Below are 25,167 nucleotides of genomic sequence, written 5' to 3'. Positions count from 1 at the left end.
AAAAATTCAGGTGCCTGTGGATAGATCAACTACACATACCAGAGTTATCTCTCTTAGATAAACACATGTTTTTTGACCAAAAAAACACATTTGTAATTTTTTTTTTAATTTTAAAGTTTAAAATATGTATAGTAAACTCACCACCTTTCATATTAATCAAAATATTTAAGTTTTTAAAGGGCATTTCGGTAGTTTTAGGGGGCATTTCGGTAATTTCCAGGGGCATTTCGGTAAATCGGGGGCATTTCGGTAATTCGAGGTACCGTTTATTTTCGAACGAAACGGACAGTGTTGTAAATCGATCATGGAATGTTTCGTGATAATCTTGAATGTTTTTAAAAATTTCCTATTGACGCATTGAAATACATTGAAACATCTTTATTTCTTGTATCAGTAATAATATCTTTATTTCTTGTATCAGTAATAATATCAGAAAAATAGAACGAAAGGGGAGGAGACCTGACTCCTTTTCCGATAATAATATTTTCAGTTGATTTCTCCCTTTAATTTTTTATTGATTTTTTGTTTTGTTAAAATTTAGTATCTGCTTTTCAAGTATTCTCTTGTCCAATACCCACCCCACCCCCCGTAGTTTGTTATGTACCATATTTTAAAAAAATGATTCTTAAATTCTAGTTCTCCTTGACTGCTTTAAGTTTTTTCATAGCATTTTCACTGAAATAAATTTTTAAAAATTCCATTAATTGTTGAAAAGGTTCATTAGAATTTAAGGTAAAATAAGAAAATAAGAATAGTTTTTCCATTTATGGTCTTCACATGCGCGGATCTAGAGGGGATCAGGACGACCCCCCCCCCCCCCCCCCATTGAATTTGCAACGTTATTAATATACAGTTATTGACTGGGTATGAGGGCAACATATGATTTGTAGGACCTGAAGGTGAAAATGGCCAAGGGCAACATTTTCACCTTCACAAAATCATATGTTGCCCGAATCCCAGTCTATAACTGTTTTGTTATACCCTTCACTGCTCACTTAAGTGTGATCAATTTCATCAATACACGCTATATTATCAATTATTTTGTATGGAAAAATATGGCTTCTTCAGTAAATATAAAACATCAAGCTGAGAAATAAATAAAACAATTATATATCTATTGTATCACAAAAATTATTTATCACAAAATAAACTCTTCCCTTCTTCCTTACCTAGCTGTTAGCAACAACTCTTGTAGCTCTTAACTTCGGCTATTTTCGCGTCGCCGATATTTCACGATGATTAATTAATTGTGACGTAACAGACGAGTGACGTTGCGGTCTAACAATTCTTATGTAAGACCGGTCAATAGTGAAATTGTTAGACCGACGTAATGAACAGTTCTTTTGTTGGACTTTTTATAAGTAATAAATATATAGAATGATATTTATAAGGGTATAACAAATTTATATACTAAGCAGACTAAGCTATACTATGCAGACCCTCCTGGTAAACGCGAACTTGTGTGAAATTGGTTTGAAAAGTCAAACGTTTGAAGCTGTCGATTTTTTTTTTTTTTTTTTTTTTTTTTTTTGCTTGTCAAGAAATTTCTGGGTTTTTTTTTTTGTTGTTGTTGTTGGACTGGGGTAGACCCCCCCCCCCCCTGGAAAAAAAATTTTGGGATCCGCGCCTGCTTCATTTTATTTTAAATCTGTAGAAATTATATTTGTCATGAAATCCTTAGCGATAACACGTTTTGCATTCCTATATATATATAGTTTTAATTTTAATTGTAAACTATATATACGATATTGTGGGTCCCTTAATTCTGATGAAAGATATATCTCCTGGTTGCTAGGCTAAGTCCAGTGATGACAAAAATAGCTTAATGGTACAAGATACAAGATACAAGATATTTTATTTACCAATCAAGGGCCCCGAGGGGCATTTCAACATACATAAATGTACAGATTAAACATTCTTTTTCTTTTTTTTAACAATATAATTTTTTTAAACATTTATATAAATGACCAAGTTACATAATAATATTGTTCTCAGTGTCAATGATCATGCATAATACAAGTGTCCAGAAGAATGTCAATGATCACAAAAACAAGTATCTTTTAAAAATTGGTGTATGTACACTGATATTTTTTATTTATACATGTACTCTCAGACCTTACAATGGTATATTCGGCCTTAATTACTCTAACAATTTTAAAATCGGCTACGTCGAATCGAATACGAAGATGCACATTGCTAAATATATCTCATCATTATGAAAATCAGATTCATTATTTAAGATCATCATTAGAAAGCCGAATAAACCAACAATAAATAATGTCAATCAATGTGTCGCGGTACACTTTATATCACACAACATAATGATCATTAATTATTGCTGACAGTTCGTAGATGAAATGAATAACTGAATTAAATTTGAATGAATTCACGCCAGCCGTTAAATTTTTGTGGCTCTTATATACATATGTACGTTATAACTACATGTATGTAGGTACATGTACAAAGCTTTTTTTCAGAAAATGTTCATTGAAAGCCCCCACTCCCCCAAATACACACACTTTTTCTTGCGGCATATAGTCAAATAAGGGTGATGTAGTAGTGTATTCAGTTTAGTAAATGTATTGTTGGTACTGAGAAGTTGGAACCTAGATATAAAACCTTATTTTTAAGATTTTAGAGAAAGAAAACAAAATCTACCCACTGGACAAATTCTGACAGTTGTCATGAGTCGAGAGAGGACAAGAAAAATATCATTCTAAAGGTGCCTATTTTTTAATGGGGTGGGTTGGTGGGTGGGGATAAATTTATAGACTCAAAGGGACATTAGCAAGAAAAATAAAAAAAAAATAAATCTTTCCAATGTGTAGGGGAAGGAGCATAATTTTTGATGGTAGGATGCATCCAGCTTTTTAAAAATAATAATAATAAAGGGTCCAAAAACCAAATACTGTAGTAATGAAAATAGGGTTCAAAAACTAAATACTGTAGTAATAAAAAAGGGGGTTCAAAAACTAAATACTGTAGTAACGAAAAAAAAGGTTCAAAAATTAAATTTATACTGTAGTAAAGGTTTACAGACGGTTTCTTAATGAAAAAGACGGGTACGATCCTAAGCGCTTCTCCCTAGCTCAGGCGCGGATCAAGGAATTTTTCCAGGGTGGTGGGGGTCCGTATCAGTAAAAAAAAAAAAAAAAACACCCAGAAAAAAAACACACATTTAAACTCATTTCCAAACGTGAAATACCTATTTCGTGTGAAGGGGGGGTCGTTGACTTTTAAAATTTTATACCTTTGACTTGTCATACAATTTTCACATTAGATCTGCGTTTTCGAGGAGGGGTTTGCGTTTTCTAGGGGAGACTTAGGTCAATTTTGCTTGGCTTAGTATCAATAACTGTGCAAATTCCAGGGTGTCCGGACCACTGATCGGCCCTCTAAATCCGCGCTTGCATGCTAACTTTATGCACCTAAATTTAGTTCATAGTCGGGATTTAATTTACTACATGCAGGTAAAGTCAGCTTCTGTGTTATGCCCCATGATTAAGTAATGATGTATTTATACATTTTTTTACTGCGTCATTTGAAATTTAAATCAGGTCCTAACATTCATCACATCTTGATACCTTTAGAAACCACACAGTGACACACATTAATTTAATTCAATTAAGAAAGCAAACGTATGTTGTTAATATTACTAAAAGACCTTGAATTTTAGCAATGCAGGGTTATAAAATCATGTAAAATGAAGAAATGCAGAACTTTTTTTAAAACAATGAGATAAAGTTACTATAGTATTTAAAAGTTTCCGATCGGAGTAATAGATATTCGATCGACAGAATTATATATAATTAATTTGTTTGTACCTCTTAACCATTTATTTTCTCCTTTTATTTGTTTCCTGATACTAGTATTAACTGAAGAAAGATGAAACACTTCTTTCTACTAATTCTAAAAGACGAATATTTTTAATTAAAATAGCTGTGTCATTTTTAAATTAAAAAAAAATATATCCCCCTTCTTCCATAAATGCTTTCAAGACTTTCATAAACTCCTTCCTACACTCTCTTATTCTCTTTTTCGTTGTAACATTCGTTTGCTTATTTAAGTCCGTAAACTTATTTTTCTTTTTTACAAGTAGTCTTAAAATACGACAAAAAATGGATCGCATTGTCTAAATTCCAAATCGTCACTTCCGGTTTCGGTGTCACCAATTTGTAAGACGTGGAATGCATTTATAGATAAAAATCAAATTCTGTGTATATTCCAGCTGTTGTTTATTGATCTGAGGTGCACATTTCCCGCGGAAAGTATCAGCCTGGAAAGTCAACAGGACACAAAGCTTTTAGACATCCTGGAAACTTGCTACGGATTTCATTTTTTATCGATCTCACCAAAACCAAGCTGACATAAATTTCGGCTGATTGACTCGAGTGACAAGTGTGTCGCATTGAAAATGTACGCGTGTTGTCATTAATGGTCGTGAGCAATAAAAAAGTCATGGAAGAGTGAATGGTGACGATTGAAGAAATGTGAGTCAATTTTAATTAATTTTTTGTACACTTAAATTTTTATGAAGCAGGAAGAAAATAGTTTGGAGAATATATCGCGACAGATATTTATTATTTAGACATGTTAGAGTAAGACTGGTATGTTTAGTTAAATGGGGTTCTCTTATTGAGTATTTTAATAAAGAAGAAGATAATTATCAACGTAAACTCTTTATTGTTACTTTAGGTGATGCTCTAACTAAAACAGTTGTCAGAATTGTGATAACTTTTACTTTATGCAACATGCACATATATATATCTTAAAATTAAATTCAAACCTGTCAAAGGGTTTGTCTGTTAAATGAGAGATTTATTGAAAGGGGGTTAAAAAGTAAACTGGGTCTAAAACTGCCATAATATAAAACTTGTCATAGTACAAATTTTACTTTTCTTCCATAAATTAACATTGATGAAATTTTTTTCAATGTACCCTTTTTGGTCATTTTGGAATATTAGAATTTGTTTCTAAGTTGTAATAAGATTTTTTCAAGCAAGATATTAATGAATAAGAACTTACACTATGTCTCAATATATATACCTGATGGTTTGTAACTTGGGTCTAGCAATGCATATTTATAACCAATGTATCTTTGTATCCTCATTCCTATAACATGTCTAGCATGCATGAAAATTAAAAAAAAATATTGCCTATTTTAAAACTTGCATGTCAATGATGAATTAATGATTATCATTATTAAATAAATATTAAACTGTACAGCACAGGATACAAAAGAAATGTATACCAAGACAAAAAAGTAGAACATGGTTATGAAAATTAACCATCTTATATTTAGAATTAAAATAAGGCAAAAAGACATAGGGTGAGTAATATGTTATGCAGGGCAAACAAGGACTAGGGGAAAAACATCAGACAATGGCTAACATGTTGAAGATTTTTATTAACCCTTGCCCAATATATCTACTTGTCATGCCCAGCTGTGTCTTTTCTTTTATTGACTCAATGCTTTGATCATGTTGACATGAAACCCAAAAAAGGACATTTGTAATTTAGATACTTTGTAAGTGTAAAATTACTAAAATATAGGGGATGTGCGATTTTATCGGTATACCGGTTTATTGCAATACTTATTGCGTGATACGGAGACCTAAAATACCGGTATTTAAGTACATATTATAAAGTCCAGAAATTATTCATTTATTTGTTCAATCTTTCAAATTACAATTACAGAAAGTCTAAAAAAAAATGTTGTATGTGAAAATAACAGCATAATTAATAGCATCCAAACATGATTAATTTTGTGTACATAAAAATTTCAAAAAGTGAAATTTTGTTTTTCTAGCATATTTTTAAGAAAATTATGACTATTCATTTAAAACAATTGTAAAAATTGCTTGACGTACAAATATCATGATATTATTGTGATACTGTGGGAAAAAATTGTGATATATCGCGATACGAAATTTTTGGCGATACCCATCCCTTTTAAAATACAGTGATGGCAGTTCCTGTTTTAACATATCTTGAATTTAACATTATTTAACTGTCCTTTCAGGATGTGATTTTTTCTGCAAACTTTGTTGGGACATTTGAACTAGAACAGGATGGTCAGCCGAGCCCGCCTCCATTACTGTAAGATAATTCTGGCCACCTCGCTGGTATGGTTCCTGCTGGACGTCTTCATCTTGATGTACTTCACAGACTGCGCAGCTAACAGCGCCAACACGAACTGCAAGGAACACGGGGGAGTGGGGGAAGTAAAGAGAAAGTCTGACGGTGGGGGAGGGGGAATTCTGGATAGAATCCTCCCAAAAGGTATACTAGCATTTATTAGAGTAATTTTTTTATTGAAAGGGGATATACAGTTGAAAAGTTGATTTTCCAAGGCAGCAATTTAGTGCTGGTTATGCAATTCATATTATATTTTTTTTATGTGACTGTATATATATCGGTTGTTTTGCAGGTAAGAGTGTATAATTAGTAGCTTCTAGTGTGTAAAAAGTTGCCCGGGCAAGTGTGTATTAATTAGTAACTTCTAGTGTGTAAAAAGTGACACAAGTACACAAACAGATAACAAATAAGATAGATGATTTGCTTAATTACCAATGTTAATTAGAGTCTGAGTAGGGTAATGAATATGTATTAAAACATTATATTCTAAGAGAAATTCTTAACCAAGACTTGGATATGTTGTATGTTATTCTTATATTCACTTAATTGCACATTTCTTTTTGATATACAGAAATAATTTTATTAACTTGTGAGGTTGCAGCTAATAGCTATTATTTGGGGTAGAGTTGGAGGGTATTTTATAACGATAAAGCATATAGAAACATATAAACCTCTTAATATTTATAATATCTGACCCTTACATGTTAAATAATCTCATACTTTTCACGTGTAACATATTCCAAATATTGCAACAATCAAGGGTTGATTCATTTCTGACAATGAATTTCTCATTTTCTTCTTCCCAGTAATAATGTTTTTATAACCGTGATTTTATTGATAAAATGATAAAACTGTGGCTGTAATTGTCATGTGTTTGGAACTGTGTCATGTTTAATGTCACTTGGTACATATGGGCTTTACATTCTATGCTTTTTATCAGGAATATACATTCGATAACTTCTTTCTAGCTGTCTTTGAATTTAACATATACTATTACATGTATTCATGTTATTGAAATGTGAAACAGTTCAAACTGCAATTTATGATTGTTATTTTGCACTCATGTAAGAATCTACATGTGGTTGGTTGTATAATGGTTGATTATTTGGCATTTTGTGAAAAAGATTGGTTCTTTTCAAAACTTAATTACCCTGTGATCAAATGTGTGGATCATCAGATTTCTTTTCAGTCATTTAATTTAAAGTAAATATTTTGGTACACTGATGCTTATTGCTTAGTCATATCTTCTCTGGGCCTCCGGAGAATGCACGAGGCTGTAAATTGGTACATTGATAACATCAGTCCTTAGTAAACGTGGGAATTTGGGGGGGACTATATATAAACTGTGTGTACTGATAATTTTAAAAAAAAATTGTTCATTTCAAGAACATTCTTCATTAATTTGAATTAGGAACAATTTCAATTCTTAACTATATGAACATGTGATTAACATAAATAATTTTTAAGTTGAATAATATGCATTTTAAGGTAATGGTATTAATATAATGTACACCATATGTACTAAAATGAATATAGAATTTAGGAAAATGCTTGTGAGTTAAATTGACATGCATTCTTGGGTCAACATGTTCAAAGTATGTACATGTACCTGGAAGCCTGGTTACTTCAAAGATCAAGGTTATCAAGGTCATATGACTATCTTGCTGACCATGTGTTCTTGAATCCTTTACAATGTAGCACTAATGGAAGTTTTGATTTGATAAAAAAAAAAATATGTGTACAGATCATATTGTTAGATAAAATGTAGATATTAAAAAGAACTACAAAGAACTTATCATGTTTAAAGAACTTTAACAGTTTAAATAATTGATATGTTAATGAAATATTGCTTTTAATACTGTAACACACTGTTAATTACAGACGAATTGGAAGGAAATAGAGAGAAAATATTTATACCCGAACCCGACTTTAAATATATTCCAACACCCAAAACCATACACAAACTACCAAACAGGAACTCACAAAATAAAGGTTGTACAATTCTGGCTCAGGCTGGTGGATGAATCATTTTATCTGTTGTCCCCTGGTGAATGGGTTATCCCCCCTTTATCCTGACATTTTTTGTGGATACAGATATATCTATCTTATCTATGTTGTGGAGGGTACAAATATAAAATGTAGATATGACACAAAGAGAATTGGTAATTATATATTATAAATATGCCAGCTGGTGCCATCAAAAACGATCAAGCAGAGCTGATTACTAATAATTAAAGCTGTTTAATAATCAGTTTTTTTCTATACATTGTGAAGCATTGATTTTTGCTGAATGTATTGAAGATTTATACAATTTAATTTGAAAAAAAATCTCTAGCTTTTATTTTTAGCTAGTTCAACATATTTTTCCTAGAGAGAAAAAAACCAAGTGGGATATTTCTTATTTGATGATCAAAAATAGAAAGCTACTGTACAGTGTACATGTATATGAAGATTAAAAATTACCTATCAAGCTTTCATGTTTCTAAAACATGACAGAGCAAGTTAATAATTGGCAAGGATAAATATCAGCAAATTGCTCATTTGAAAAAGATAAATTGCTCAAGAATCTAACAGGTATTTGTTGTAGGTGTATACCCTGGTAAAAGTTGAGTCGCAATATGTTACTAATACTGATAATAGAAGGCTATCAATACAGTTTTGTATTGCCTATGGCATAAGCTTATGAAATGATGGAATAAGTGCTACTTAATTAATCATAGTTATATTTTCTGCGATGCTTCTTTCCATTGATTCAAAGGTTAATAAAACTGTTTAATCAATGATAAAATTTAAAAATAAACATTGTTAACCCCCCTTTCAAATGTATTCAGCCTCAATTTCTGATTTCAAGGGATAATATCTTCAACACTCCAATTTCGTTTGGACGAATTTGATTTTCCTTACCTAGGCCAGAGTGTAGATTATTTATACATATATATGATATGTATAGCGTTACATTTTTGCATTCTATTTATAGGTATCATTCAGCGAGTTCCGACGGGCCCTGGAGAGATGGGAAAACCCGTGGTGGTCCCCTCTGACAAGCAGAAAGAGGCAAAGGAGAAATTTAAAATTAACCAGTTTAATCTGGTGGCCAGTGAGATGATCTCTCTAAACCGGTCACTCCCAGACTACCGAATGGATGCGTAAGGCTTAGCTCTTCTGTTTAATTAAGGATAATCAAATTAAAGCAAAAGTGAACAGATGACCTATAGTATTTTTGATCTTTGAGACCTATAATACCATGAATATGGAAGTGATTTCAACGTACAGTTGAAACTTCATTATCTCAAACACAATGGATATATTGAAGTGAAAAGATAATTTTATGATACACTTTTGCAACAACCAAAATTGAAAGGAATAATTTTCTGTCCATTTAGAATATGATTTTAAATTTTTTCAATATATGTTTATGGAAAAAAAAACTGTTCAAAGTAATGTTTTTCAGACAAAGAACATCATTGATGATTTTTGGTGTATTTCTGCTTCTTTCAGCTGTAAAAGAAAACAGTATCCCCCCAATTCCCAGCTTCCCGATACCAGTGTAGTAATTGTATTCCATAACGAAGCCTGGACGACGTTACTACGGACTGTACATAGTATTATAAACCGGTCACCACGGGAACTACTTAGAGAAATCCTACTGGTAGACGACGCCAGTGAAAGAGGTATTTATAGAAAACAAGGCTGTAATTAGACACAACTAACGTACCATGCAATTTTAAGATTTATGGTAAAGAAATTATTTGTGAAATCAGTAAAGTTGTCAGAATTATTTATGACTTTTAAAAATGTGAACATTGATATGGTGCTTTTTAAAGTTTGTAATGTCTGTTAAGTATAAACATTTATGATTTATATTTTTGTTTTCTGTATTTTATTCTCAAAGTTAACTTTCAGCTGACATTGTGTTCTGAAGAGAAGCTTCCTTCGGAGTGCATGTTACTAAAGTGATATGTTATATTGACTTAAGAAAATGCAGTATACTTCACTGTATTATAATTTGATGAATTTTTGCTCATTACAGAAGAGTTAGGTAAACAATTAAAGGAGTATATTGCCACTTTACCAGTTCCTACCCATGTAATCAGGTCAGAGGAGAGAACAGGTCTTATTAGGGCAAGGTTAAAAGGTCAGTGGATTTTAGAAATAATACATGTACATATCTTTAAAAAGTACATATTTAGAGATTTTCAAATGTTTAAAAAAATCATTTAATTTTTACATTCCCTTAATCTTCAAGCATTATAATTTAAATTTGGTCCTCTTTGTATGGTGATCAGACAGGTTTGATTGCCTGGGTCAAAAAGCTCAGGTGATGAAGCACCTGTTAACTGATTCAGGGGACCCAGGTCTGAATCTTGTTCTGATCCGTTCCAGTTACTAAACAAATGATACAATTTTTTCTCCTGAATTAGATATAGACTTAGATGAGTTGAATTAGTTTGAGACACATTTCTTGACATTTTAACTATAACAACTTAACCATTATATCTACTTCATTAACAGGTGCAAAGCAAGCCAAAGGAAAGGTCATAACCTTTTTAGATGCACATTGTGAGTGTACACAGGGCTGGTTAGAGCCCCTATTGTATGAAATCCATAAGGATAGGTAAGGAAGACATTACATTACTTTCATTGAATGTTGGGTATAAAATTTCGAAATTTTATGAAAACAAAGATCTGTGCAAGAATATTATTCTAGCTAGTATTAGTAGTTAGCTTCTAAAATCTAGGAATTTTTAATTTCAAGATTTACTTGGTAACAATACCCACTTGTTTCTCTGCAATTCACATAACTTTTTATTAAAAAAATACAGAATGTGTATCTGTTATATTCTGTGAACTTTTATTAACAGTTTTTTGGTAATAATTTTATATTGACTTCAATTTTTAATGCCAGTAAGTTGCAAGCCCAGGGTTACTGTAATGTCGAGTAGAATAAACTCTAAACTGTGGCTTTGTGATGGTTTATGCAACAGATATACAACTTCTTTGAATACACTATTCTTATTTGCGAAGAAATATTTTGTTTTAATTTCAGTACCAAAAAGACTTTATAATCAATTTAATATATCATGATACACATATCATATTGTGGCTCAAATATTGTGATATTTATCGATACAGAAAAATTTGTATCGTCCCAGCACGAACGTCATGTGATGATTTCCTTATTATTCTGTACAGGACGGCTGTGGTGTGTCCTATCATCGACGTCATCAGTGACGACACGTTTGAGTACATCACCGGCTCAGACATGACCTGGGGAGGCTTTAACTGGAAACTGAACTTCCGCTGGTACCCCGTCCCCCAGAGGGAACTAGACAGGAGGGGCGGGGACAGGAGTAACCCCACAAAGTACGGAATTTGTCATCTGTTTACAAGGGGATGGAAAATAAAGCTCTAATTCTCATTCCTCCCTTAAAAAAACAAATAATAAAATGAAACAGAAAATAATGTAGAAAAGAAATTACAAAAATAGGAATGATTGCTCTTTGAATTTGATATGTTCCATAAAATGTTTAAAAAAATATATAAATCTTATGTCATGAATTGCATTATGAAATATGCTAGAAAACAAATTTTATTTAAATCTTGCACAAATAGGAATGTCATTACGATTTTAGAACTTATGCAAAGAACAAAGTACGTTATTGGCTATATGCGGCCGAGAAATTTTACTATTTTTAAACTACCATTATTTATGCAAGTCCCTTATGTTTCGTTTACAATGAGATCAAAGCTAAACTCAACTTATATAAAAATGACGTAATATGTTACAGTGACGTCATAATACCACACCAAACAGCGGTTGCTCAGTGAAATCCGTTCATTTTTCATGAAAAATCAGTAAATGTTGATGAAATTGAATATGTTCCCAAGCATTAACCACTTTTATTTTTTGTGTATAAAATAATTGGTTAAAAATCTCCGTCTAGTATTAAATTCGTGTCGGTTAATGAGTGGGAACAGTATTCATTTTTTATAAATAGTAAGTCCGGAAATGAAAATTATGCAACATTAGCATTCATTATTTTACGCTGATTTTACACAGTATTTATGTGGGAAACGAATAATATCAACAGCTATTTTAACTTGTGAACACAAAAAAAAATCATACAAGATAAAATCCACATATGTTTATAATTATTTTTCAAGTTTATAAAATCCATTTAAATTAAGAATGAACCATTCTAGAGTCGGAAATTTTATTGATTGCATGGTTCAGAATGTACGTCCTTCCTCAATATACGTGCTGCATTTGATGGTGACCTGATAAAGGATAAATCATACATATGTATTTTAAATATTTTTTTAAGTTATGCTTTTATTCAAAAGTAGTAAGACTTTACAAGTATATAGCTATCACCAGCTACATGTTACTAGTACGTGATGGTAGTCCTGATGTTTTGTTTTTGTTTTTTGGTTTTTTTGTTGTTGTTTTTTTTTGGGGGGGGGGGGGGGGGGTGGGTCATACCGTAATGTGTCTTGAATCGTTCCGCGTTTCCGAATTTGCGAACCTTATTTACCACTGTACTTTGCACAATTCATACTTAACAGTCATTCAAACAAAAAATAAACAAGATAAATATGTCTACTTAATCAATAAATTCACGATATTATCCATGAACTTGCTATCCTAACCGAGTAATTGTGCCCTTTAAGAAGCTCATATGACAATTTTTTTTTCGATGATCATGTCGAAGGTTTGTTTGATCTACGAAACGGGACATATTATAGAACGGCAATTAAAAGCTACAAAAAACTTTATTATCATTATAACGAAATATTATGAATAGAACTTATTTAATTACAGTGGCATTACTGGCCGGGACATATGCAGCGGTAATGATTTGTAGTCGGCAATGGTCTTATTGAAAAAAAAAAATATAGCGGAAAGTTGAAATTTTCGTTATGTAGCGGTAGTTTTGTTGACAATATGAGCACTGTGCACACAAGTTTTTTCTTTATTTATGTCAGATATTCTGTAATATCGGTTTTATTCAAATGCCTGGAGTGTAAAATATACCAGTGATCAACTTTATACATGTAATTATACGTCTACCTCAGACCCGCCTCATCATAATGCTTGAATCTTGAGGGGGCTCGGAGTCCCTCCCCCCCGGTTGCATTTTCAGCATTATGAAGTAACTTTCCAAAATAAAAAAAAATCACTTTGGAAAACACCCCATCCCCTTGTGAAACACAGATTCCTTGTAACAAGGTAAAAAAGCCATGAATCTGAAGAAAATTAAATAAGGAAAGTCCCTTGTCAAAACCACCACTTTCCCACAAAATGAGATTTCCTCAAGGCTATTCCTTGAGGTAATATTTGAGGAATACATCAGGCACGTAGCAACGGGGGGAGGGGGCAGGGGTTTGTGATATAAGGAAAATGTAGTATTGTAGGTAAAAGAAATTGGTACTGAAGGAAATCTGCATTGAAAAAAAAATGGCTTCTATACACACACCCACCAACCCCGGAAGTAGGATTTTCGGCTTTGGGCAACTTTTAATTTTTTTTTCTTTTTTCTTTTGGTCAATTTTTTCAGGTAAGTATTTTTTTCTCTGCCTGCCACCCCCCCCCCCCCCCACTTTAAAAAACGATGCTACGTGGCTGTACGTGGATAGTTTACAAGAAAGAGACTCGACAACGGAAGTCTGAAACGATTTATTAGAACAGAAGAAAAATTTCTGTCAATGCGAACTATTTAAAGAAGAACAATGATTGATAAAAAATTCGACCTTATTGAAGCGGAGTGTGTCTGAAACTGATCTAGGTAACTCGTGGAAAGAGAAAGGAGGGGATGCTCTATATATACGAAGCAAGTGTCTGTGGGGAATGCCCTAATTACCATTACCTAATTACGCTTTTTACACATACACGTAAGCAGTATTCGAGTAACTAAAGTTCTAATGATTTAATATCCCCATTTCTAAGATTATTTTTCGTCTTTGCTCACAAATAGAAAAGCACAGTGACAGTGTCAGTTTGACAACAATTTATTCCCCATAGTTTACACTGGACCTTATTTTTCCAATATCTAGGAAAAAATCGCTTCTGCCCTTTAAATATACCGAAGACAGTAAAAACCATGTACAGTCGCAAAAGATGGGTTTTGTGTCCGGTTTTATTTCCAAGGTTAAAAAAGGAATAGACACGAAGCCAGTGTTTTTATATTACATGTATATAGATATTTATTTATCATGTATTTCTGAAGGAGTGTCCTCAGGTTCGAAACATTTGAGCATTGTGCAGTGCGCCGCCTGTGTAATACAGCTGCCATTTTTCAATAAGGCAGATTTCAATTGCGTGTTAAACGTTGGAAGGGGGGGATGTGATCGTAATGCAACACAAAAAGGAAGGTCGAGAAACGGGTTTTGGATTTTAAAAAATCCATACTACATTGTAAATCAACAGCAGAAAGCTAGTCTCGGAAAAAAAAGAATGGGGGGGGGGGCAGTATCACGGGCCCGCTAACAATATAGAATGGGCGTTTATTCCCACTGTGTTCCATTAATTGCCTGAAAGTTTTATTTCATGCAAATAATTTATGTGTGTGCAAGATTGACTTTCCAGAATTGTGTGCATAGTATAAATTTGTTTTTGAAAAAAAAAATAAAAAAGTAATTATACGGAAAACTTTACAAATATACGTAGTATTATAATTTTTTAAAAAAAAATGAATATAACTTATGTGCCACGGGTAAATTCTGTTTAGTGTCGCTAAATCAAATACTGGTAAGAGTACCAAGATTCATCAACAACACGTGCAACATCGTCAAGACGGTCCATCCGTCGTTTTCAATTTATAATTATTTTAATTCGATAAATATTTAAAGGATACAATCGGGCTTAGTCCGACGGAAAAATGAATGTCAACAGTTCCTGAAATTCTGTTTTGTTTTTTTTTTTTGGTTGTTTGTTTGTTTGTTTGTTTTTTGTTTGTTTGTTTGTTGTTGTTGTTTTTTTTTTTTTTGCATTATCTCTGAAAAAATTATCTCTATGATCTCTATGACAGGTTTAGATTCATTTCAAGTATTATAGCTACCATCATTTATTATTCTCCGCTTTCCATAACCTCAAATTTTGAAAAATATACAGGATGTTCACATACAGGTATGAAACGGTGTATTTAATAAGATATTTGAGATGGCTCGAACTCCCGGAAAAAATTAAAATCATGGGTAGTTGTTTTGTGTCCTATGCAGGCAGTCGGATGATCCGCTATGCATTATATATTCATGTAAAATACTGTCATTCCTACCCCAATCTCTGCCATGGCCCAAATGATAAAATGTAAAGTTAATTGCAAATGAAATTCTTAAAATATCTTTGAATGGATTGATTTCTATTTTAAAGACAGTCGCACGTCGTTTTAATACATATAGGAGCTTTGTATGACGCAAGAGAGACATGTACGTTATTGACGTCGTCTAGCAAAATGAACGTCGGAACTGACGTTACTACCGCTTAAACACCACTTTTTATCAGAATTTGCGATGTGTTACACGTAATTAGATATAAACAAGTTATATATTGTTAGAAAGATAAAGTTCTCAACTTTTGAGTGCGATAAACCTCAATTTAGTTAAAGGTTCGGCGAAAATCAACCAATAACGTACTTTGTTCTTTGTGAATGTGAGACTCTTTGATGTTTAGCCATTTATCCGAGATATTGATTATAATGTATGCATTTTTTCTCTAATAGAACTCCCACAATGGCCGGTGGACTGTTTTCTATAGACAGGGACTACTTTTATGAAGTGGGATCTTACGATGAAGGAATGGATATATGGGGAGGGGAGAATTTAGAAATGTCTTTCAGGGTTAGTGTGACAGCCAGGATGTGATTTTTCTATTACACTGTACATACAAACTCATTCTAACACTTTTGCCAACAATTAATTGCAATTTAGTCGATGCTTCCTTGTTTTTACAATTCAGAAAAAAAGATTTATACATTTATAAAATTTTGAATAATATTAAGATGATGAATGAAAAAAATTATGTATTTATACATGTATCTGATTTTTATCTCCCCTCTGTATATACACAGATATATTTAGATAATAGAAATGTTCTCTTATGTACAAAACAAGCATATAATAGTTTTTTCCATATTTAATTTTGTGACTAGGTGTGGATGTGTGGTGGCAAGGTGTACATTGTCACCTGTTCAAGGGTGGGCCACGTGTTCAGAAAAACCTCGCCTTATTCCTGGCCAGGGGGCGTGGCCCGCATTATCAATCACAACACACAGCGTATAGTCGAGGTGTGGATGGATGAATATAAGGATTTCTTCTATAAAATTAATCCAGGTAGGATACACTTTTAATATACCGTATAAGTGGAAATTTTAGCGAGATGCAAATTTAGCGATTTGTCCTAAAAAATAGGTGTTTTATTTCTGGCGAAATGCAATTTTAGCGATTTTAAAATGTTCACTATAGAAGCTATCACAAATAAAACTTAATCAATTTTTAGCAATAGGAAATTTAAGCGATCTCAACTCCCTCGCTAATAATGCTAAAATTAAATCCTCGCTAAAAATTCTGCTTATACGGTATATAGCCAAGTGTAAATAAAAAAAAAAGTGTCACTGTAGAATACCAGGTTTTCCACTCAATGCCTGATTTTTGTAAGAAATTTAAGATTAATAAGCAAGACAGAATTTTTTGGAATGTTGGTATTTTCTGTATATAACCTTATGTTATAAAAAAGGATCAAGGAGGAAAATTTCCAAAACCAGATGGTCTCATGTAACTATGCAAAAGTCTAGTTCCTGGAATTACTTGATCTAAGAAATTCAATGGACTATTGATAATATTCCAGTAAAAAAATATACATGTACTGCATATACACAGATAGGTACTGAAAATCACTTTTTATTTTGGAGAACCCAATTTTTGCATGATTACATAAGATATCCTCATGAAAATGCCATTCTTGCATATTCGTATTTCTATTAATGTAGGTAATGTGCAAAGTCCATTTACAGTACTTTGAATTATAAAAGGAGAAAATTATTTTTAAAATTGGTAAATACATTTATACTTTGTTTTCACAGGGGTAAGGAGTACAAGTTATGGAGATGTATCAGAAAGAAAATCTCTGCGAGAAAAACTACATTGTAAAAGCTTTAAATGGTATCTAGAGAACGTTTACCCTGAATCTCAGATGCCTGTGGAGTACTATGCTTTAGGAGAGGTGGGTCACTTAGCTCTGATTTTAACAGAGTTCCTTATTGCTTACTTGGAAAAAAAATCATAAATCAGACTGTATTAGAAGAACATTCAATCAAACCTTATGTCTAACTGGATAGGGCTTAGAACATATTTCAAGATATGAGAGAATTTGAGAAATTAAGGTTAAAATATTATATAGAAAATGTGGATGAGATTTTCAATAAATTTTCTTTGACACATTCAATTATCCATCATGTTTGAGATTCAGAAATTTAACTGCAAGAAATCCGTAAATAGAATTTAATTCTTTAAAACTTAATGAATAGTATCTAAGTTATACAATTTCTACACAAGGTCTACAATTTTTGTCAGTAAATGTTCTATTATTGGTAATAAGATGTATCTGTTATAGATAAGAAACAAGGCCACGGGTCAGTGTATAGATAGCATGGGTCGTAAGAGCGGAGAGAAAGTTGGACTGGTCCAGTGTCACGGAATGGGCGGGAACCAGGTTAGTGTTTGATCGTGAAGGATGTGGTAGAGCTCTCAAATACTGTAAAACGTAATTTTTTTCCATGGGGCCATAATTCTGAGAAATCACCATTTCTGTTTACTCCGTAAATACTTTAAATGTACTTTTTTCCATGTGGCCTTATTTTGGCGAAATGACAATTTCTGTTTTATTCTGTAGGTAGAATATTGTGCCTATTTCTTTGATTGTTTTAGTTTATTCTTAAATGCACTTTAAGTATTCTGTGTCAAATTTCTGCTGAAATTACAGTTATTATTTCCACATAGAAAAAATATGTTTACAGTATTAAAAAAAAACATTGAAGGAAAGAATTGCTATATTTTGAACTTTAAATTGACAAATTATTCCCCTTAATATTTAGAATTATTTTATTCAAAAAAAGATGAAATTGTTGCATATCATATCATGATTTATCATGTACAATGTATATAATTCAGTGTGTTATCATTTATTTGTCTGGTTTGTTAATCTTAATGCAGTATGTTACATTTTCAGGCATCATATGTATGTATTTTAAAACTATAATTTTCTGTGTTAAGTTTACATATATTGCAAGTTTACATGTATTGCAATATGTAGCATATATTGCAAATTAAAATCATAATTAGAGGTGCACTGTTTTTTTTTTTCAACATTGGTGGACTTTACTTCTTCAGCTTTCATATCAATCACAACAAAGTTCAAATAAAAGCAAATGTGATTTTAACGGTTTTTAACTGAAACGTTGATGTCATATGAACTTGTGTATTATATATATTTTAGCTATTTACATAGAGTTAAGATTATGAAGCCTTGTATTTCAGATTTTTTCTTACACAAAAAAGAAAGCATTGCAGACAGATGATGTATGTCTAGACGTATCATCACTGCATGGGCCAGTTAAGTTATTCCAATGCCACGGTTTAGGGGGAAATCAAAAATGGGAGTATGATCAGAAGGTAAACTTATCTCCCGATGCCGAAGAGTGATCTAGGAAAGATAACTCTTAGACTAGTGTGTGTGTTTCAATAAAAGCTGAACTTTCCAAAACTGTCTTTCAACATACACCATAGAAGCACACTAAAGTTTGCCTTCACATTAAGAATTGAATCACTTGACAAATGGTTGTGTTCATGTGAGACAGATTTTCTGAGAGTTCAGCTTTTGTTCTTCTAATTTTACTTTCATTTTCAGTTTCGGATTTTAGTATTCCAGCGGAGTTGAAGATCACCCCCCAGCATGACGTGTTTTCTCTCTCACTGCACCGCTTGACTGACCTTTCCTTCTTACGTCTTTCTGGGGGATTATTATTTATCATGGAATTTTGCAAGCATTTTGAAAACTTTTTTACATGCACTATACCTTATATTGTGGTATGAGGCATTCCCATGGCTTCAGAAATTTATCAAAACATTAGGAATTTGTGTAATATTTAATATTTCTAAACTCCCTCTTTTGCATGGCTTATTTTAAATAAACCGCTAAAAATTTAATGAAACAGATCACTGGCCATTCTGTCAGAAATAAATAAGAGAAAGGGAGATAAGTCCTGGAGTGGGAGAGAGGACAGCCTTAGTTAAGTGTTGGTAGATAGTACGACTTTGGTAGTTGTGTAGCCTTTTCTTTTAATGTCTCCCTCTGCATGACTACGTAGGTGTTCGCATATTCGGGGACCAAACAACTAGTTACAGATGACAATCTGTGTATTGATGCTAGCTACAACACCCCCGTCTTTATCCGCTGTGATTCGGGCAAGGGACAATGGGAGTTTGTTAAAGAGGTAGATTTTACTAAACATTATTAATCTGCAACTTCCCTCAGTGCTCCGTTATTGTAATGACGTCTAAATGTTGAGGTGGCTTGTCATATGTGAGATCCTTGTGTTATAAATGTGGTTAAGGAATCTCTAGGCTTCTATGGGAGGAAGATGGCTCTTTGCATGTTGGGTAAAAGGTGTGGATCGGATGTTTTTTTAAGGAGGAATGAGAAAAAGGACACTTTAATGAGAATGCTGCTGATTTCACGATATGCTAAGATAGAAATAAAATATCATTCTTTTCTAGAATATTTTAAGTTTGTGCAATTATGATTATAGTAGCTTATAATAGAAATGAGAAGTTGCTTATAGTTGGTCTTCATCTAAAGATTGCAGGCACCAATATGAGATATGTCTTTCACTCTTACTATCTCTATTTCACTCATTTCAAACAGCAATTGGAAATTTGAGGCATGTGTGATATAAATATATTTTTATAGATAATAATATTCATTGGTTGGATAAGAGCTGTTTTATGTGCATGTAGATCTTGTGGTGGTAGATTTTATCTGGGTAAAGGTATATAGCATGATTAGAAATAGACAACAAAGGTATTCCTACAAATGACATCATTGCTTATCTTAAAGAGAACCTACAACAGCTTTAAAATGTAAATGTGTGAAAATAATAGTGTACATGTTTTGCAAAATTTACCCCTCCCCTTCCTCCTCTTCATGTAAATGAAAGAAAAATTCTTCGATTCTTCGTGCTATGTTGGGAAATAAATCAGTGAAATCTTCAGACCTAGCTATACCTTTAAATAAATATTTGTTATAATAATTCTTTTTGCATCAAACACTAGAGAAATATGTCTGAATTCAATTTAACAATGTTAGCTGTCAGGTGGAGAAAATAACACATTCATATGTAGCATTCTTCATTGATAGATAGTATGAGCATTCAATACCACTTCTGTCATAGAATAACTTTCTGAATCATCAAAAGTTTCAAATATTTAGAAAAAGTGTTTTAGAATTCAAACTTTTTTCAACTACTCTATCAGTTGTTATTTCATTGAATTGTTCCTTCTTATGTACACCTCTAAATTGTCCCTTCATACAACATTTCTGAAGTATCATTTCATTTGAACATTAATTTATGTATTGTTCTTTCATGTAAAATTTTCTGAACCATCCCTTCATATGATCATTTCTGAATTGTCCCTTTATTTGAGTTTTTTAAAATTATCATTTCATTTGAACAGTTATGAGTTGTAAATTCATATGAGCATTTCTGACTTGTCCCTTTATTTGAACACTTCTGAATTTATCCTTCATTTGAACCTTTTGTAAATGATGAATTGTCCCTTTATATGAACATTCCTGACTAGTTCCTTCATGTCCACATTTCTCTTACAGACCTCTGAGCTGAAGCATGTGAACAGTAAGCAGTGTCTGGGAGCAGCTGGACCAAATGACAAGGACGCTCCATCTGTCGGTGAGTGGAGGGATGTCTATAATACTGTAGATCACTTAATTTTTGCGATACTTTATTTAAGCGAGATATTCATTGCCTCTTTATTAGCGAGGCAAAATTTTCATGAATTGTGGTTATTGCTCTTCATAATCTAAAGCAATACTTATGTACATGAGAATGATATTTTTGGGAGCACACTGTCTCACGTAATTACGCCAAAAGAAAGTTCTAGTGAATAAAAAGTGATTTACAGTATAATGTGTAGGCTCGAGAGTTTACACATACAAGGTATACCTAATCTATGCAAAGAAATTTCGACCCCTGTTTTATTTTTGCCCTCGTAGCAATTAGGAGAATTCAAACTGGGAAGAATTCATAAAAAAAATTGATCTTTTAAACAGAACTTTGTCTGGGCAAATTCAGAATTAGGCACAATAATTGATGTGAATTGCGGAAGGGGAAAAATAAAATGGGATGAAAATAACCATGTATACAGTATGATGTATAGACTGGATTGTATAGAGAATAGAGGAATTGCCTTTATTTCTTCTTTGATTGTTACTCTTCTCTTTTCTCTTATCATTGATTCATGTTCATTTCATAATGCTGTGTATTTTATCCCCATGGGATGAATTACAATAGGGCCTTATTCCATTCCACCATAGATTCACGTATTATCTATGACTTATAGACAATGTGACCTTGACCTTAATGTACTGAATATGTCATTAAATTGTATTCTTCTATTCCAGGACCATGTGATGGTAGTGCCAGGCAAAAATGGCTTCTAACCGACATGAAATTTTAGAGGAAGACAGAGACTTTTATTCTGCCGTAGTGTGATAATCAGCGATAAACGTCCGTGTTCTCAAACCAATCTCATCACCATGGGGACCAGAGGTCAAGGTCAGCCAATCAAATTACAGAGTCATTCTGTGTCAGATTGTGTGAATATATCCAGATTGGTGCTCAGATTTCTAGTCATCTGATTATGTGTGTCAGGGTCATCTGATCTTAACCTTTGACCTTGATCTGACTTTGTCTGTTGAGAAATGATTTCTGGATAATTTTTAATTGGAGAGTCAAAGACTTTGGTCTTATATATATTGATGTTGCTAGAGGATTTTTTAAATTTGTTATTTTCTTATATTACTCTATTGCATCAATATGAAACTTGTAAAAATGTGTGAATATTAAAGTTTGTGGATGATTGCTTTTTAACAAAGTTAATTTAGCAGTGTGATGGTTTTGTTTGTATACAACATGTAGAATTTGTAAATTGTGTTTGTTATGTGTTTTACTGATTTTAGAAGTGAAATACTTAGATTTACAGGAAATAATCAGAATGTGTGTTAAAATTATATTAATTTATTGAAGCACATTTCATGTTTGTTTACTTAGATTTCAGATTTTTCTGTGAAAATGTTGGGAGATTTATGAATGATGCATATGAATTAATGATTTTTTACTTTGTTTCACTTTTGTTTGTAGCTACAATCAGTTTATTAACCTCTTTATTTAGATTTCAGTTTAATATTAATACATTTTACTTTTGTTTATCATAAAGAGGGGGTTGGGGAGAATTGATGTATATTTTAAGATTGTAGGCTGATCATAAAAGAGGGTCCTATATCAAGGGTTGCCTATGTTGTATAGTGTGTGTGATATGTAAGTAAGATGTACATTTAGTACGTACTCTCATCATTCCAAGAAGTGGAGTTATAGCTCAGAGTATGTTTACAGTATTATATTGTATTGTTTGTATAGAGGGTTTGCACACACAAAAAGGTTATAAAGTCTATTATTTTTCGTTGGGATAGATATTTTATTTTGTATAACTCTGTCGTGTAATCAATCAAATCTTTAAAGGCAGTTTTCTGAGCAGAATTTGTCTATCTTTTCACATTTTTTGATAAACATTCTCTATATTTACAAGCTAATGGGTGAATATTAAATCTGATTAAAGGCACTTGATATCAAGGGGGGCTTTTCCAAACATATCTTTTACTGATGAAAATAATCATTAAAAATGCCGGGGATGAACAGCTTTGATTAATTTTTCATGGAATCGGTTATACCAATAATACTCTCTATTAAATTCATAGTTTATGTCAAACATCATTTTGCTATAAGTGGGAATTCATGATAAGCATGATCCATTTGGGTATTTTTTAAAAACAATTTATATCTTATTTTTTTTCACCCTTTCTCCAAACCCACTCAATTCTATCAGTTCCCCATCACCGTCTCTGACCAGGATGTCTCTGAGTGATGTGTTTGATATTTTTAGGTCACCTGAGTAAACTCAGGTGACCTATTGCTATCTGTTTTCGTCCGTCGTCGTACGTCGTACGTCGTTCGTAAACTTTTGAACATTTTCAGCTTCTTCTCTGCAACCACTGAACCAATTTCAACCAAATTTGGCACAAAGCATCTATGGGTGACAAGGAACAAAAAAATGTGAATTTCATGATCCATGCCCCCCTGGGGCCGGAGGGGTGGGGCAAAAACCACTAAAATTAATGCAATCTTTGAAAATCTTCTTCTTTACTCCTGGACATCAAGCAGTCAAACTGTTTGCATGATTGTAATCAGCATTGAGTCCTCTACCAAAATTGTGAAATTCATGGCCCTGGGGTCAGGGGTTCTAGTGCTAGGGCAGGGCTAAATAAGTAGGTAGTGATAATGCATTATTTCTTTGAAAATCTTCTTCTCTGCTCCTGGGTATTAAATAAACCAACTAAGTAGTTAGTTATGATGAGCAAGAGTGCTTCTACCAAAATTGTGAATTTTATGGTCCCTTGGTCAGGGGTTCTGGTGTTAGGGCGGGGCTCTCTTGATTATATACATTGAAAATACATGATTTCTTTGAAAATCTTCTTCTCTGCCCCTGGGTATTAAATAAACTAACTAAGTGCATAGTTATGATGAGCAAGAGTGCCTTTATCAAAATTGTGAATTTTATGGCCCCAGGGTCAGGGGTTTTGGTAAGGGGGGGGGGGGGGCTTTATAGATTATATAGTAAAAATACATGAATTCTTTGAAAATCTTCTTCTCTGCTCCTAGATATTAAATAAATTAACTAAGTGCATAGTTATGATGAGCATGAGTGCCTCTATCAAAATTGTGAATTTTATGGCCCCAGGGTCAAGGGTTCTGGTAGGGGGGGGGGGGGGGGCTCTATAGATTATATAGTAAAAATACATGAATTGTTTGAAAATATTCTTCTCTGCTCCTAGATATAAATAAATTAACTAAGTGCATAGTTATGATGAGCATGAGTGCCTCTACCAAAATTTTGAATTTTATGGCCCCAGGGCCAAGAGTTCTGGTGTTAGGGGGGGGGGGGCTCTATTGATTATATAGTGAAAATACACAAATTCTTTGAAAATCTCCTTCTATGCTCCTAGGTATTAAATAAACTAACTAAGTGCATAGTTATGATGAGCATGAGTGCCTCTACCAAAATTGTGAATTTTATGGCCCCAGGGCCAAGAGTTCTGGTGTTAGGGGGGGGCTCTATTGATTATATAGTGAAAATACACAAATTCTTTGAAAATCTCCTTCTATGCTCCTAGGTATTAAATAAACTAACTAAGTGCATAGTTATGATGAGCAAGAGTGCCTCTACCAAAATTGTGAATAATTTTATGGTCCCTGGGTCAAGGCTTCTGGTGTTGGGGGGGGGGGGAGGGCTATAGATTATATTGTAAAAATACATGAATTCTTTGAAAATCTTCTTCTCTGCTCCTAGGTATTAAATAAACTAACGAAGTGCATAGTTAAGATGAGCAAGAGTGCTTTTACCAAAATTGTGAATTTTATGGTCCCAGGGTCAGGGGTTCTGGTGTTAGGGTGGGGCTCTATAGATTATATAGTAAAAATACATAAATTCTTTGAAATCTTCTTCTCTGCTCCTAGGTATTAAATAAACTAACTAAGTACATAGTTATGATGAGCAAGAGTGCCTCTACCAAAATGTGAATTTTATGGTCCCAGGGTCAGGGGTTATGGTGTGTGGGGGTGGGGGGGGGGGGCTCTATTGATTATATAGTGAATATACATTAAATCTTTGAAATTTTCTTCTCTG

At 32.9% G+C, this 25,167-nt stretch overlaps 1 protein-coding gene across 2 annotated transcripts; it reads left to right on the top strand.

The window, feature by feature from the left end:
* Window positions 1-4,152: 4,152 nt before the first annotated feature.
* LOC134261939 (polypeptide N-acetylgalactosaminyltransferase 1-like) lies at window positions 4,153-23,357 on the top strand. Of its 2 annotated transcripts, none has more exons than XM_062744328.1 (14): window positions 4,153-4,490; window positions 6,023-6,282; window positions 9,116-9,284; window positions 9,637-9,809; window positions 10,169-10,273; window positions 10,651-10,753; window positions 11,332-11,502; window positions 15,858-15,975; window positions 16,287-16,467; window positions 17,217-17,356; window positions 17,747-17,845; window positions 19,500-19,625; window positions 21,020-21,098; window positions 21,830-23,357. In XM_062744328.1, exons 2-14 carry the CDS (start codon window positions 6,072-6,074, stop codon window positions 21,883-21,885), a joined length of 1,731 nt encoding a protein of 576 aa, XP_062600312.1. In that variant the 5' UTR covers window positions 4,153-4,490; window positions 6,023-6,071; the 3' UTR covers window positions 21,886-23,357. The 2 variants fall into 2 exon arrangements, with proteins under 2 accessions (XP_062600312.1, XP_062600306.1); XM_062744322.1 differs by lacking the exon at window positions 19,500-19,625 and adding an exon at window positions 18,670-18,804.
* Window positions 23,358-25,167: the final 1,810 nt, after the last annotated feature.

Source organism: Saccostrea cucullata, unplaced genomic scaffold, assembly GCF_032062105.1.
Source record: "Saccostrea cucullata isolate Sc308-1 unplaced genomic scaffold, CSIRO_AGI_Scuc_v1 ctg356, whole genome shotgun sequence".
Classification (NCBI taxonomy): Eukaryota; Metazoa; Mollusca; class Bivalvia; order Ostreida; family Ostreidae; genus Saccostrea; species Saccostrea cuccullata.
Note: the sequence above shows the minus strand (reverse complement) of the source record. Positions and strands in the feature narration are given on the sequence as shown.

Coding starts and splice junctions, on each gene's coding strand:
- LOC134261939 (XM_062744322.1), top strand. CDS start 6,072: ATGGTCAGCCGAGCCCGCCTCCATTACTGTAAGATAATTCTGGCCACC. Junction 9,285..9,636: donor CCAGACTACCGAATGGATGC/GTAAGGCTTAGC, acceptor TGCTTCTTTCAG/CTGTAAAAGAAAACAGTATC. Junction 21,099..21,829: donor CAAGGACGCTCCATCTGTCG/GTGAGTGGAGGG, acceptor CTTCTATTCCAG/GACCATGTGATGGTAGTGCC.